General features: G+C 45.9%; 1 protein-coding gene across 7 annotated transcripts in view; it reads left to right on the top strand.

The window, feature by feature from the left end:
- The window catches only part of SKIP (Shal K[+] channel interacting protein), a 170,231-nt gene that overhangs the window by 46,108 nt on the left and 109,356 nt on the right, over positions 1 to 14,767 (top strand). For all 7 annotated transcript variants that reach the window (XM_089260956.1, XM_089260919.1, XM_030389360.2 and 4 more), the window contains exon 2: positions 1,152 to 1,933. In XM_089260956.1, the coding sequence (XP_089117082.1) occupies positions 1,574 to 1,933 (360 nt within the window). In that variant the 5' untranslated portion in view covers positions 1,152 to 1,573. The remainder of the gene's footprint in view (positions 1 to 1,151; positions 1,934 to 14,767) is intronic.

Genomic DNA, 14,767 nt, shown 5'->3' with positions numbered 1-14,767 from the left:
TTTCTGCTCATTCGTTTGCTTTTCGTTTGTTTGTCTTTCTGTGAAAGCTCCACTCAACTCTTGACATCTGCTCGACAGTTTTATTGGTGAATAATTGTGTATAATTAAACCATTTGTAAGGCACGTCGAGCAGGCATGATTGATCTATTCGATGGCAATGTGAAAATGAAATAAAAACAGCTGCCAGAATGAAACAACAATGGCTAGTGAGGGAGTGAGGAAGAGAGAGAGGGAGGGAGATTGGAGCACATAGGAATTACTTGTGTGATGGCTGCCCTCCTCATTTTTGTTGGTGGGGACTGGGCGTGGCAACAGAGCGTGGATTATGGCAATGATTGTTGTTGTTTTTGTTGCTGTTGTTGGCGTTATTGTTGCTGCTGCCAACCGCTAAAATAATCCATTAAAGATAAACTAAAAGCAAACACTAAACTCTTGTGCTAAGGCAAAGCAAACCGCAGCGCACCCACAAGCTGATAATCAATCATTTATCAATAAGCGACGGCACACGCCCAAAAACTGCAGTTCATGTTGTTGTTGTTGTTGTTGCTACTGCTGTTGATTGGTTGCTCTAAGCTTTTAGTTTGCGTTTAACCCCTCATAGATTCTCTAAAGCGCCAAGGCGTAGGCAGCTCAGCGTGTGAATAGGGGATGGGCAAGGCGGCAGGGGGAGGGCAACTCCTGTGCAGCCCACATGGGAGACGACGTCAGAGTGTCTATGATAAAGTGATGTGCCTGTAAGTGTGCGTGTGTGTGTGCCCCACATGCATTTATACGCTCTGCCCGATAAGGCGCTGCCAGAGTGTGAGAATTATTGACTGTGTGCGTGTGTCTCTCACTCTCTCTCTCTCTCTCTATCTCTGTATGTATGTGTGTGTGTGTGTGTGGCAAACGGAAACCGCATCAGCTGCCATTGGTTTAATTAATTTTCGAGAATTTTGATTTTGATTTGCAGCCGAAGCGCTGCAGCTATTGATTCGAAGTGTTTCACCAAATGGTGGGAAAACGCTCGAATCTTATGCAAATGCGGGCGAGCATTGATTTAATTGAAATTGATGCAATGCTTTAGATATATATGTATATGTATGTATGTGTATATGAATATAATTGAATCTAACTAAATGTTTGTGGTTTTTTCTCCTTCTTATTTCCAGCATGCAACATAATGTGGCACCATCAGCAACAGCAGCAGCAGCAGCAGTAGCGCAGGCAGGAAATTTGAAAAGCGCGTCGAGGCATGGGAAACTGCAAAAATGTGAGATCAACTTGGAAGTGCTTCTGTGTGTGTGTGGCCTGCGGCAATGACTTTTAACGAGAGCATTTAAAACAATACGAAAAGCTTTAACGTAACGGGCTAAGGAAATTGCAAGCTGTTAGCAGCAGCAGCAGCAATAACAATAAGTGAAAGAAGAAGAAGCGCCAGGGCAACAGCTGTTGGCACAGCGCGTTTGGCACGTGACGCGGCGCTAATAGACGACCCCGTTTTGTAACGGTAATTGGTGGCACACACGTGAGCGCACATCGAATCATTCACACACACACACACGGCCATCCAGCTAGCTGGCCAGGTGTCAAAATGGCCGTTAGCAACATTGTTTGCGAATGGCTGCGCGCCCTCGGGCTGGCGCAATACGCGGAAAGCTTCCTGGACAATGGCTACGATGACTTGGAGATTTGCAAACAAGTCGGCGATCCCGATCTGGATGCCATCGGCGTCGATAATCCAGCCCATCGACACAAGCTGCTCAAGAGCATACGCTCGCTGCGCGAAAAGGGAGCTGCCTCAGTCTATTTCATGCTCAACGATCCAAATTCACTCTCGGGCAGCATGGAGATCCTGTGCGAGACGCCGCCCAGCAACGAACTGGAAATGGTGCTGGCCGAACAGCTGGAGACGGACGGAGTGCGTCTGACAGCGCATCCATATTCAACACCGGTATGTACTAGCAAGAATATATACATATATATATAGATGTAAATATGTACATACATATATTATATAAGACGCCACTGATTGGCAGTTAAAATGAGCTTTGGGCCTGGCCCGTTGATTAGCGCCGGCTGCTGTGCGGCACCACCCGTGGCGCAGCCCGAGCTGTCAACTGCATCATGGTTATACATGGCTGTCAGCTGCGCCTAGACCCTGGCCTTGCCTGGCCCGGGCTTGCCTGGACTCGGACAGCTACTCATCAAGCTAACAACAAGTTCACAACTTCAATTCGCTCGGCTGCGGCTGTGCTCAGTTTTCATTAAATGTAGCTCACACCAGCTCGAGCAAAAACCTATTCAAACTCTATTTCCTGGCAGGTTGAAGCTGCTTTTTATGCGCTGTGAAGTGTAGTCAAATGGGGTATATTAGTTGGGCCAACACGAAGGGCTGAAGTTGAAGATGAGAAAAGAGCGTGATCTAGATTTTATATTCAGTTGAAGTATTATTTTTTATTAATTAATATTAATATATATTCACTCACTTATTAAGACAGAATCTCTGCCATTCAATAGAGCTCATCTCATCTGCTTAGAGATGGCATTAGCTAGTCGTGCATTGCTCTTACGCTTGGTAATAGAGAATCCAATTGCAAACAAAATTGCAAAACTTAAAATTGTTTTAAATTGCGCTCAGGTGCGCCCTGCTCTCACCTTGCAACAGCACGGCTCTGGCCTTTTTCGTTCTGGTTTGGTTTTCTTTTTTTCCCCCCCCCCCACTCAGTTTTTCAAGTGGAGTTCAGCTTTGTAGCCACCCACAACAAAAGGTGGTGCAGCTAAAGCAAAAGTCCGACAAACTATTCAATGTCAGTTTACATACTTAAATTAAAATTCTACGACAAGCAAAGTAAGTGAGAGTGGGAGTGCAAGAGAGAGAGAGAGAGAGAGAGAGAGATAGAGAGATAGAGAGAGAGCTAGGGTTAGAGCATTTTCCAAATGTCAACCCGGTCTACACTTGACAGTAAAATGGAGCACATTTAAACGGTAGCTCCGCTGTCCGGCCACTGTTGCTGCTCTCCCCCCCTCTGCCGTCCCCCTGCAGCCACAGCTGCCCCCTGAATGGCATTTGTATGCAGCTTTTGGCTTTGGTGCCGTCTCGAGTGTCATGATGTTGGTCCATTGTTCTGCCGTTGCTGGGCGGGTTTCTGGTGCCGTTTAGCAGGACGCTCAGGTAGAGAGGCGACATATCATGTGCCGACATTATATGTACCAAAAGGCAGCGATGCGACGCATTTGCGCTTCGGGGCCAAACAATTGGGCAGCCAAGGCACTCGTCGAATCGTCTGCTTCATTTTTGTTTTTATACTCTCGGCAGCATTTAAAAAATGCCAGAGTTGCGGCGCCCTTTGCCGCCGTTAGCTTTGTGTAATTAAAGTAATGCTCAAAGACCCGATATTTTTGGGCATAACAGAGATGGAGACAGGGAGAGAGAGGGAGGGAGTGCCGTGAAAAACATGGCCCAAACTCAATGTCTATGCATCTTTAAGCCCTGCGTGATTTATTATGCAAAAGCTGAAATTATAAACTGACCAAAGTCTGCAGGTATCTGAGCAACTTGTGGAATTTGCACGTCAATCTGCTGGCAAAATGTGTGATTTATATATGAGAGACAGCAACTCACACACACACACATAAATGGTATATACACACATGCATGTATGTATGCAACATCCTGCTGCTGCTGCTGCTGCTGCTGCTGCTGCTGCGGCGGCTTCGTTGGGGGTTCAGCGCAACGCTTGCCGCACAAATCACGTCATTGAGTTGTTTTCATCAAAAGGGCAAGCATGCAGCATCGCCCAGCTATGCTGAGACTTTCGACTGCCGTTGTCGGTGCCCGTGGCCGTACCCACAGTTCGGTTCGTTCGTTACGTTCGGCTGATGAGTGCGCGGCTATCAGAGAGTCTCAAGTTGCCGGCCCCCAAAGTCTCTGTGTTGGCTCATTCATTCATTTGCTGACGTCTCGCTGTCTCTGCGTCAGTCTGTCCATCTGTCCGCCCGTTCGTTCGTTCGTTCGTTCGCTCGCTCGTTCGGTTTGTGTATTTTTATCCGAAAACTATCTGGCTGCCTGACGACTTCTTGCAGTTTTGTATCTGCGTATCGCTGGCATACAATTTTTATTTATTACTCATTCAGCTGCAAAATTGTTCCTTAATTGCCCATATCAGCTGAGAAATGAAATTTATTACCTGGCGTGTGTATATCGCCAGTGCCAGTCAGCCAAAGAGCTCGAGTGAACTGAAACATACAGCACACACAGATACACACAGACACAGATACAGATACAGAGAACGTCCTAAACTTTTGCCAGCCGCATCATTATCAGCCTCGTCTGTGCCACAGCCACAGCATCCGACTTGGACTCGGACTCGGCAGCAGCAGCAGCAGCAGCAAGAGAAGCAGCAGCAGCAGGAGAAGCAGCAGCAGCAGCAGGAGTAGCAGGGGCAGGGGCAGCAGCAGCGGCAGTCGCATCGACATCATTAGTTTTGTGCGCCGCGCCGACAACGTTTTGTATATTTACTTAATATTGCAATGGTCTGTGCACACTTCATGTGTGTGTGTGTGTGTGCCTGTGTATGTGTGTGTGTTTGTGTCCAGTCCTGGCGTCCATTTATCTCGACGTGAACGTGGACAGCAACCTTCTGTGATTTCTGATTTCTTATGCCAATTTACTCTTGACTATAGACTGCGCGCGGCAGCATCGAGCTGCTCCATATTGAGACCCATCATCATCATCATCATCATCATTATAATCATCATCATCATCTCATCAGCAACAGCAGAGGCAGACAGCGCCTTGCTTTTGCCATAGATCAAAAGACAGTTTGCTTTAGTTTTTCGCCCTCTCTCTCTCTCCCTATCTCCCTCTCTCTCTGTCTCTGTCTCTGTCTCTTATTTGTGGCATTTGTTGTATAATTTTATTTTATGTGCCTGTAGCCTTGACCAGGTCAAGTTGTTTTGGGGTCGAGCTGCCTAGCCAGGGCTTTAGCTAACTCTAGCTCGACTCGCCTCGCCTCGACTCGACTCGCCTCGGCTCCACTCAACTGAACTGAACACGGTGTCTGCTCTGGTCTGAGGTCTGGGGTCCGGGACGACTTTGGCTTGACTTTAAGTTATTTCAGCGCTGGGCTTTTATTGATTTGTCCTCTTTGATCTTCTGCCTGAGCTGTGGCATGATTTCATTTTTATGAACTTGACTTTCTGTGCATTTTTATTTTGATTTCAGCCCTCTCTCTCTCTCTCTCTTTCTCTCCTTGCCCCCAACTTGCTGCGGCTCCTGCTCAGACTTCTTCTTGGCCTCGTCCACCTTTAGTGCGGAGCATTTTCTGCGTATCGTGGCAAGTAATTGCCGCAATTCAATTTGTTCATGCGGCTCTTGTGTATTGTTGTTGCTGTTGTTGTTGCTGCTTACAAATTATAGCCCCGTTTGCCGTGCTGCAATTTAATGTCCATCAATAATTTGCAATGATTGCAATGATTTTTAGCTATTTGATTATTTATTATCATCGTGTTTGACTGAGCCAGCTAAGCTGCCCAATATTGCATTCCATTTTAATTACAGCTTTTGACATTTTCGCATTGATTTGCACAGTTTCATTTGAATTATTCAAAACTATGTATTTTGGCAGCATGCATAAATATGTGCTACATAATTCAGCATGTGCGCATGCCAAAAGTCGAAGTTTTGCATATGAAAATATGTCTTCTTAATTAAACAAATTATGGCAGCAGCAGCAGCAGCTCTGCCAAAAACTTTATTCGTAATTCATAAGCTTAAATGCACACACACACACACACACACGTCCTTTGGGCCCGCATCTGATTATGATTATTATTATTGGCCTGGATGCCGTTGAGTGGACTTGTTGGTCTGAACTTTCCCTGAGACCCCTATCGTTGCGTAAATGAGAACATGAGCTGCCTGCAGCCACGCCCCGCTGTACGACATCAAAGCGAGCCGGTTTTTGGCTAGATGGCCAATGAAATTTGCATAGCTACGCGAATGTGCCTCAGTGCTAACGGTGTTATCGGTGCCTCAATCGGGCATTTAACACCAAAATGGAAAACTGTGAACGCATTCATTATTGCTCATAAAAAATTAAAGCCTAATTGTACACAAAGCCACGTTAACAGTTGCCAGGTTCGGGTTGAGGCGGCTACACGATTTTTGTTTTTTCTTTTGCCAGGGATTGAGCAGGGGGGTGGAAGTGGGGCCAGACCCTAAACTAAACGGCCAAGCTGCCGAAACCCTCTTCAAAGCCGTCGGGCAATGGGCTGCGTGCTTTTTAATTAATTTAATTGCGATTTAATTACGCTTGCTATTTAATTAAACACATTGGCAGCTGAAGGAGGCGTTCGTGTAAATTGCATGCAAAGTTTTTTGGCAGCACTCGAAACAAAATCAACACACAGTGGCAGTACGTATGTGTGTGTGTGCATGTGTGTGTGTGTGTGTGCAATTGGAGTGCTTGTAGTTTGGCAATTGTGGCTTAATTAGACATGCAGTTAAATTGATTTGGCCGTTAGGTACGCTTGGAGCTGCTTCAGAGAGTTCACATGCAATTTATCGACGCACTCAGTGGCCCATTGATAATTGACGATTAATTTAATAGAATGTCCAAGTTTGGTGTTGCAACTAACTGGCACTGGCACTGGCACTGGCATTGGCATTGGCACTGACACAGTCTCTGACACTGACTCCCGGCAATGGCTGTGACTCTTGGCTCTGACTCTCTTGGCTGTCTGTCGGCATGCTCAATTGTGCGAAGTTATTTCGCATGCCGCAATGTGGCACCAAAACGCTGTCGTCGCCTGTCTTTCTCTTTCGCCAAAGTCAGCTACTGTCGCGCCTGTCGGCTAGTTGCGATTCTGAACAACTTGCCACATGCTTGAAAGTTTCCGCTGCACCACAGCAACTGTTGCTGCTGCTGATGCTGTTGGTGCTGCTGCTACTGGAGCCTTACTTGGAGTTTATCTCATATTTCACATGCCGGCGCAATTACTGCCGCCACGGCGGCTACTTACTGGCGGGTCCAGGCCGGCACCGCTGCACCGCCGCGGCCATGTCAACTGCCTACACAAGTAGGCCGGTGCCCGGTGCCCGTTCCTGGACGCTGTTCAAGGAGCTGTGTGTCCGCTGGCTTGAAATGTTTCATAAATACACTGGACCGTGGTTGGCCACGCAGCAGCAGCAGCAGCGGCTGCATTTTGCTTATAAATCAAAAAGCGCTTGCCACAAAGTTGCAACCACGTTGCAGCTACGTTGACAGCCGCTTATAAATCTTGTCGCGCACTTTTGCGCTGCGGCGAGGACTCGTTCGGCTGTGGATGCTTCGCTTGTGCGTTGCGTTGTGCCACCAATTATCAGAGAGTGCTGCACAAATAAATAAAGAGCAAGACAGACAGAGAGAGAGAGAGAGAGAGAGAGAGAGTGAGTGCCTGCTCAATTGTTGCCATCTCCCTTTCAATTTGTTGCTTACATTTATTTATGTTGCAAAAATTCTCATTGGCAGCGCTCGAGCTAAACAAATCGCGCTCGACTTGACATAACTCGCTGTCAATGTGTCGTCTGCATGTCTGCCAGTTGTTGTTGTTGCTGCTGCTGTTGTTGTATTTACTTGTTGTTGTTGCTGTTGCAGCAATTACACATCTCGCAATTGTGCCACGCTAATGATGGGAGTCCCACGTCCACAGGCAACGCTGACAACTGCCTTTTCGATTTTGTGACATTTTGCCAATTGTACAATTGCGTGGAGCTTGGAGCGTGGAGCGGCCAAGTGAAAGGCGGCCTAGTCCATAGTATTACTACCTATTACAGCAAATGGCTAAAAGTTGTTTCCCCTGCTCTAGCCAGTCGAACAGTCGAACAGCCAGCCGGCGTCCCCAGCTGGTCTTTTGCCTTGGGGCTGATTGTGCTGTCCGGCGCATTGATATGCCCGTCGCAGCTAAATGTCAATTAATGTCATCAGCTATTTTTTGCAACGTTTTCGCTTTTAATTGGCGTCCCATCTGCAACGCCCACTTTTCACTCGCACTCTATTATTGTGGGCGTGGCCAGACGCCCTACGCTTGCTCTTGACTTCTGGCTGTGCCCCAGCAACGGGAGCATTTGGCATCGCGCTCCCGGGCATCGCAGTGCAAATGGATTCTTGAACGCTTTTCACAGCGAGCGTCCAGTGAAAGTTGTTTACATTTGCCTCGTGGCAGCATGTTGTTGATGTTGCTGTTGCTGCTGCTGTTGCTGCTGCTGCTGCTGACACATTTTGTCAACCATTGAAGCCTTTTCAAATGCGGCTCCATGGCCTGTCCCAGTTAGTCCGATTGGGGCAGCTGCAGTTAATTAGAGCAGCCAATGGGAGGACGAGCGCACACATCAAGCCAACTGAATGATGATGCGAGGCTATGATGGAGCCAGCTTTGATTAGAATGCAGCTTGTTTGCTGTAATTAACGGGCACCAGCGACAGCGGCAGCAGCGATTAGAAACAGGTTACCAAAAAAAAAAATAAGGCCCTGTGCATGAATAATACAGCAAAGTGAGACTTTTGGAAGAAATTGAGAGATTTAAAGCTTTCGGGAGTTGCCTAACTTAAATGAGGCAGTTTTTGAGTAACTTGCCTAGAGTCAGAAAAAATGTGGGCTTAAATATATTGAAAATGCTGAGTGTATAGAGGAGAATGTTAAAAAAGTCTGTTAAATTTTTTCTGTTAGTGATTGATTTGAAATAACAGAAGCTTTCCTGGGCTGTGCTCAGAAAATGCTTAGTGTGTGGAGGAAAATGTTAAGGAAAGTCTGTTAAATTATTAAGAAATGCTTAGTGTGTGGAGCAAAATGTTAAGTAAAATCTGTTAAATTGTCACTATGGAGTAAAATCAGCAAAATTGTCACTGTTAGTGGGCTGTTGATAAAAGAGGCATAGCTAGACTAGGAAATGTTTAGTGTGTAGAAAAAATGTTAAGTTGGGTTTGTTAAATTAGAGGTTAAAAGCAGCTCATCTTGGCTACAGACTGCTTGTGGCTCAGACCTGATGTCGTTATTGGTTAAAGGTAATAAATGGACTTAAAAATTATTTCATAGGGCCATCATATGATTTAATAATAATGATTTAATTCAGTATAGCTTTTATACTAATTCTAGAACTGATTGTTGAGCTGTTGGTTTATTAAACAGAAGAGAGCTATAGAACTGGTGCTAGACGTTTATGTTACTATTAATTGAAGTTTCAATTATGACTTATATGTTAACATAATGTTAAGTCAATATTATTTCTACAGAACTGAAAAAAGTAACAATTTTAAATGTCTTTAAACTGTCTTTCCTCAGCCTGAGATTTGAGTAGATAAGGAGCTATGATCCCTAATCTTTGTTAGTGCAATCTTCAAATTCTTATCTTCAAATTTACAGCTTGAGTGTTTAAAGTAAGTGATAAAATCTCTTTGCTTATCGAATAGAAACAGATTTCTAGTCCACAACTCACTTGAGCCATTTAAAGCCTGTCTGTGTGGAAATTTGTTCAGCTTTCAAGAATCTGCACTTCGGTGCGAGGCATTTGCAACTACCTAGTGCGCAGTCACAGCAATATCCATTAATAAAGTTATCTGGACAGTGTCTGCCGACAGTTTAATGGAGAAACGAGAGCTGTCACCTTTGATGCCCAGCAACGGGAGTAGAGACCCAAAACTGACTCTGGCCCAAAGAGTTTTTGCTGCCTGCATTGAGTTGCATTTCGATTTTGACTAGCTCTGATCCGTTCGGGAGGCATGTTGTCATATTTTGCATGCGCTAGACGACAACCGCAGCAGATGGGGGATGCGACGCCGACGGCGACGCTGGCGTATTGAGCTGGCCAAGTTGTTGGCGATGTTGCTGGCTTACACTAAACGACATAAGCATAAATCTCACTTACCTACAACTTGATTTACTCACTGCACGGCACTGCTATGGCCATCGTGGCTCATGGCCTCATGGCTCATGTCTCATGTCTCATGGCCCCATACCACATAGCTCATGCCACGTTATGTTACGTTACGTTGCGACGTCATAACGAATGTGCGCCTGTCAGCATTTCAACTTTGCGCCATTTATGTTGGTCAACCGCCTGGAGTTGGACTTGAAGTTGGCAATGGAGTTTGGCGATTTCGACACGGGGAGTGAGTGTGGGTGTGGGTGTGGGTGCTCTGGCCACGTTTCGTTTTTCTTCTTCTTGCACGTCTATATCTACTTTTATTTTGCATGTGCAGACATCGTCCTGCTGTGCGCCTACCCTGCTGTCTATCATGGGCCCCTCATCTGCAGCCGTCTGTCTGTCTACAGGTCTTGGGGGTCTTCAGTCAAGCCGTAGGCGTAGCGCTCTCCGGGTATTTTGTGTGTGATTTTTTCTTTATTTTGCCGTTGTGTTTTTTGGGTACACCCACCCGTCGCATTTGCGTTTACTTCCTGTCTGATGGTGGTCCTCACTTCTTATGATTCATTTGGCAATTCGAGGCATATGACATTTGATATAAATGTCGAGCGCTTAGCTTGGCCCCCACTTGGCGAGCTGAGTGATTGAGGCTGCGGCACGTTATTTTGCATAATGTGTGTTGTCGTCTGTGGCACGCTTAACAGTTTCTGTGGTCCAGACTAACAGATGAGCGGCTGCCACAAAAGGTGCGACAGCTCCATTCTCCTGACACGCCGTGTCGCCATAAACCTGCTGCTGCTGCTGCTGTCGGAATTGTTCGACAATACGCACTTGAGTGAGAGCTGGGCTAATCATGTTGCAAAAGTCTGCTCATTGTTGTTGCTGTGTTGGAGCAGCCACACCTTGCCACTAAATACCTGTGGCCATTAGAAGCACACAAATCATGTTGCGCAGACTTTGTGAAGCGCAACTCCCCCAGCTCTTGCAGCTGCAGCTGCATCTGCATCTGCACCTGCACAGTTTATCACCCGAGCAACTGCCACTGTGTGAGCTAGAGTTATAGCTCGAGTTGCAGTTGGAGTTGGAGTTAAACCAAAAACCAATTTGGAGCACTTTTGTCTACACTCACACACACTCACTCACACACAGACATTAGCTCACCCACACTCTGGCCAAAGTGCACTGGAAATTTAGTTGTTAAAGTCGAACAATTTCAACAATATTTCTGCGCATAAATTGCAGTTGCAGTTGCAGTTGTTCTTGCCTTTTCCCTACTTTGACATTGTGGCAGCAGCAACAGCAGCAACAACAACGACTACAGCAACAGCAACAGCCACAGTGAGAGCAACAGCTAAAGCAACAATAAAAACATTTACAACAGCGTCCTTTGCGACTGTTTTGCGACTGTTGCTCCCCATTTGTGTTGCAAGTTGAGTTGAGAGTTGTTGCCGCCGCTGCTTCGGCTGCTGCTGGTGCTTGTTGCCGTTTTGGGTCATAAATTTCGCCACGGCGACATTTCGGCATTTTTCCAGCATGTTGCTCTGCTGCTGGGGCAGTTTTCAAGTGAATTATGCAGCACACACACAGACATACACAGCTCTGTGCATATATATATGTGTGTGTGTGTGCATAAGCAAGACGATGTGCCTCGATATTGGTTTGTAATGCCGCCCTGCGGTGCTTAATTACTTGCAGATAAGACAAGTCAAAACGCCCATATGACACGCCTCCAACAGCCAGCCTGTGAACTGGACAAATCCGCAATTGATGATGATGATGTTAATGATGATGATGCATCATCCGCAGCACAGACAGAAACAGAGACAGCGAGACTGAGAAAGAGATACAGGGAGAGAGAGAGAGAGAGAGCGACTAGCAATTGAATGACAAGATTCTGTTTCAATCTAATTACTTGCAAATAAGCCGCAATGCATTTGCCACACCCCGCCCGGGGCTATTCACTCCCTCCTCTCCACTCTCTCTCTCTCTCATCCATCTCTCATCCATGGCATTACATTTTCATTAGTCGGCAGACTTCGTCATCCGTCTCTCTGTCTCCCTGTTTGGCTCCATCTAGGTGCAACCAGTTGCAGCAGCTCTCTCAGTGCCATTGCCTGCTTAATTAATTTCCGAGTGCCACGTGTGAGTGTCCAATATCCGTATGCAATCAAAACTGCAACCACAATGTGCTTAAGCGCCACTCCAGACGAACGGCGACGGGATGCACATACACTTCCTTATCTCTGGTTGGTTCCTCACTCCTGCTGCTGCTGCTGCTGCTCCTGCTGCTGCTCCAGCCTCTGCCTCTGGCTGTTGCTGTTGCTGTGGCGGCGGCTGGTCAGCGCTTTGAAGCGCGCCCATCAACGGGTTTTCGCAAGCATATCAGCTTTCATAATTGGCACTGGCAGCACTGACATTCTCGTCTCATCAACAGCCTACGTTGCTGTTGTTGTTGTTGTTGTTGTGCAAACACTTCATGTTCATGCTACCCACTCGAGTGGACATCTGAGCCTTATGCTCACTCTATATATATATGTATATATATTTAAGCCATAGCCATTGCAAAAGTTTCTGTATTCGTGTCCAAGTCTGTGTCTCGCTCTCTGTCTGTGTTTGTGTTTTTGTATCTGCGTCAGATATTTGTGCATGTGCAGCATCATCACCTCATTTAGATATGCGATATGCAAACCTTTTGCCTGGCTGCGCTTCGTCCAGCTTCTTCTTGCCGCATCGCTTGAACTTGACCCTGGGGCTAAGGCAGCTTTAGACTGAACATGCGCCTTAAATGCCTCACAGTCTCACAGCAGATGGACTCGGATGCAGAGTCGACTACTAGCAGCGCGTTGTCCGGCCAACGCGCTGCACTCAATGAAATGAATTGGTTGACATTAGTTGTTGTCGTTGTCGCCGTTGTTGCCGTTGTTGCCGTTGTTGCCTTTGCTTTGTTGTTTATGCATTGCACCTCAGTCCAATGTTGGGCTGGACTGAAATTGTATACGTGTATGCGATATGACGGCAAAAGGTGTGAGAATTGAGACAACAGCTGCAGCTGAGCTGCCCTTTAATAGGCATATATGTCGGATTGTTATGGAAATAAGATAGGCGAGAGGCTTAAGGTAGCTGCATGCAAAATGCAAAATGCTACACAAAGTGAAATACATATACTTATATGCGTATATGGACTATCAGCAAAGGGAAAACCAGTTGTAGGTTGCACGTTCAACAGACAAAGATAAAAGCAAAGCTAAAGCATAAAGAATCGATTAAGTAATAGCTGGAAACTCTAAATGTTCAAGTTGTTGCAATAATAGATGATAAGCAGAAGAGGCTTAACCTGTGCGAGAAGGATAAATGTTATAGCTAGTTTATGTTGAATGTTTTATGTGAAGAGTTATCAGCAGCTGAAAGAAAAACATGCAACAGCAAGAAATCTTTCGCTTTAAATTCAAATGAATTTATGAAAATACTTTGCTAATTGGTCAAAGCAAAATGTGAAAATATCCTAGTCTGTCTTATGATTTATAAAAGTTTTGATTTCGCTTAATGAGCCACAAGAATTCAGAGAAAGTCATGTTCAATTCTAGCACAAATATTTCCATCTGTCTGACCCAATCAAAGAGTTGTCGCCTTCGCAGTCTGAGTGTCTCTCCGTCTGTTTGTCTGATCTGCAGCTCCAGGCAATTTATATCAATTTCCCAGCAGTGGGCTCACATACATATAGTTTCTCTCTGCCCATCTCTGTCGCCCATTTGGGCCAGTCGCTTTTCCTTTCGCTCTCGTCAAGCATTCCCAGCACTCAACGCTAACTAATTTCGCATGCTGGGCCACTTCATTTAGTGGGGAGCCCAACAGTCAGATAAAATGCATATGAAACTTAACACTCTCAGCTACTCCGCCTCCGCCGTCGCTCTGCCGCGCTCGTGTGGACCCCGGTTAGCCAGCTCCATTTGTGCACAAGTGCGCGCGCGACTGCTGCTCAACCCAATTCCATATGCATATAGTTGAACTTATGTATGTATTTATGTCGTTGGGGATTCGTATCCGCAGTATGTTAAAATGAATAGCGAATTGCGCCGTGTATTCCCGTTTGTAATGCCACGCCCCAATCGCCCAGATGCCCTCCTCCCTTGCACTTGTCTTAAATGACATAATTTACGGCATAGCGCAGCGCCCGTTACGCCCACCCAACTGACGTCGCTAAAAATTATAAATAATAATTCCACTTGTACGAAATTACCAACATGCCCCACGCATCCATACACAGAGAGAGAGAGAGATAGAGAGAGACAGAGAGAGAGAGAGGGAAAAGGAGTGAGTGGGAGAGAAAAAGAGGGACATGCAGACACGACTATAACCATTCGTATTCATTGCGCCATTTTCTTGACTCTGCCTCTGCCAGCCTATTTCTCTCCCATCTGTCTGGCTGTCTGTCTGCCTGAATGGCTGTCTGGCTGGCTGCCTGACTGACTCTGGCTGCTCTTATTGCCAAATAAATTCGTGCAGCAACGAAAATGAAATGTGTAAAATATGTTGCCCCGACTGTGCAGCAGCAGCAGCAGCGGCAGCAGCAACTCCGCCCGAGACTCGACTGCAACCTCATTCCCTCAGTTTGGCTGGCCAGTTGCTTTGGCAAGTATTATTATTATGCATGTGTGAGTGTGTGTTTGTGTGTGTTTTTTTTTTTATCTTCCTAAATACCCTGCACCATTAAAAGTTACCAAAAGAAGGAAAATAAAGCCTGTTTTGCTGTTGGGCCAATTAAAGTTATGGGCAAATGCATTACTAATTTAATGAATATATATATATATACAGCTTGAATTTAGCAAATGCAGATGTAAAATTTTAGTCTTAGGTTTTAAAAATAGTTGCTAAAATTAAAGTCATA

Source organism: Drosophila navojoa, chromosome 2, assembly GCF_054131105.1.
Source record: "Drosophila navojoa isolate 15081-1374.11 chromosome 2, UAZ_NAV_1.0, whole genome shotgun sequence".
In the NCBI taxonomy this organism is placed as follows: Eukaryota; Metazoa; Arthropoda; class Insecta; order Diptera; family Drosophilidae; genus Drosophila; species Drosophila navojoa.
This window is presented reverse-complemented; position numbering and strand designations above follow the sequence as displayed.